This window comes from Eimeria mitis, genomic scaffold, assembly GCF_000499745.2.
Source record: "Eimeria mitis Houghton genomic scaffold, Emh_scaff3881, whole genome shotgun sequence".
Lineage (NCBI taxonomy): Eukaryota > Apicomplexa > Conoidasida > Eucoccidiorida > Eimeriidae > Eimeria > Eimeria mitis.
The window spans coordinates 226-968 of record NW_013572216.1 but is presented as its reverse complement, the minus strand read 5'-3'; the positions used below and the strand labels follow the sequence as shown (position 1 = coordinate 968).

The 743-nt window shown below is 45.6% G+C and overlaps 1 protein-coding gene across 1 annotated transcript in view; it reads left to right on the top strand.

Annotated features, from left to right (window-relative positions):
- Positions 1–743, top strand: part of EMH_0070450 (uncharacterized protein) — a gene marked incomplete at both ends in the record, with an annotated part of 5,134 nt that overhangs the window by 4,253 nt on the left and 138 nt on the right. The window contains one exon of the mRNA XM_013498979.1: positions 424–743. Coding sequence (XP_013354433.1) covers positions 424–743 — 320 coding nt within the window. The remainder of the gene's footprint in view (positions 1–423) is intronic.

Below are 743 nucleotides of genomic sequence, written 5' to 3'. Positions count from 1 at the left end.
TTATTTATTTTATTTATTTTATTTATTTTATTTATTTTATTTATTTTATTTTATTTATTTTATTTATTTTTATATGCTATTGCTGCAGGTCTCAGTCTCCTCTTCCTTCTTCTTTTTTGTTTTTGCTTTTCAATACAAAAAAATATTTTGCTGCAGCTTCTGCTGCTGACTGCCGCAGGCTTGCAGCGGTGTGCACTCTGCTGCTGCTGCTGCTGCTGCTGCTGTTGCTGCTGGTGCTGGAACTGCTGCAAACACTTATTGCTGCTTCTGCTGCAGTTAGCTGCTTCTGCTGCTGCTGCTGCTGTTGCTGCAGCAGTACCTGCTGATTGTGTTGCTGCTGCTGTAGAAGCAGCAGCAGCAGCAGCAGCAGATGTTTTGTTTTATTTTTATTTATTTATTTGCTGCTGCTGTTTTCTTCTGCAGGTTGGAAATCTCGTAGTCAAAACATTCCACCCATGAAGCAGCAAATTGCTGCTGCTGCTGCAGCAGCAGCAGCAGCAGCAGCAGCAGCAGCAGCAACAGCAGCAGCAGCAACAACAGCAACAGCAGCAATAACAGCAGCAAAAATAGCAATTGTAGAAGCAACTGCAACAGCAGGGGTAGCAGCTGCAGCAGCAGCAGTTGCTGCTACAGTTTCTGCTGCAGTTGCTGCTGCAGCTGCAGCAGGAGCTGCTGCTGCAGCTGCTGCTGCAGCTGGACATGCTACTGAAGCTGCTGCTGATGTAGCTGGTGTTGCAGCAGAT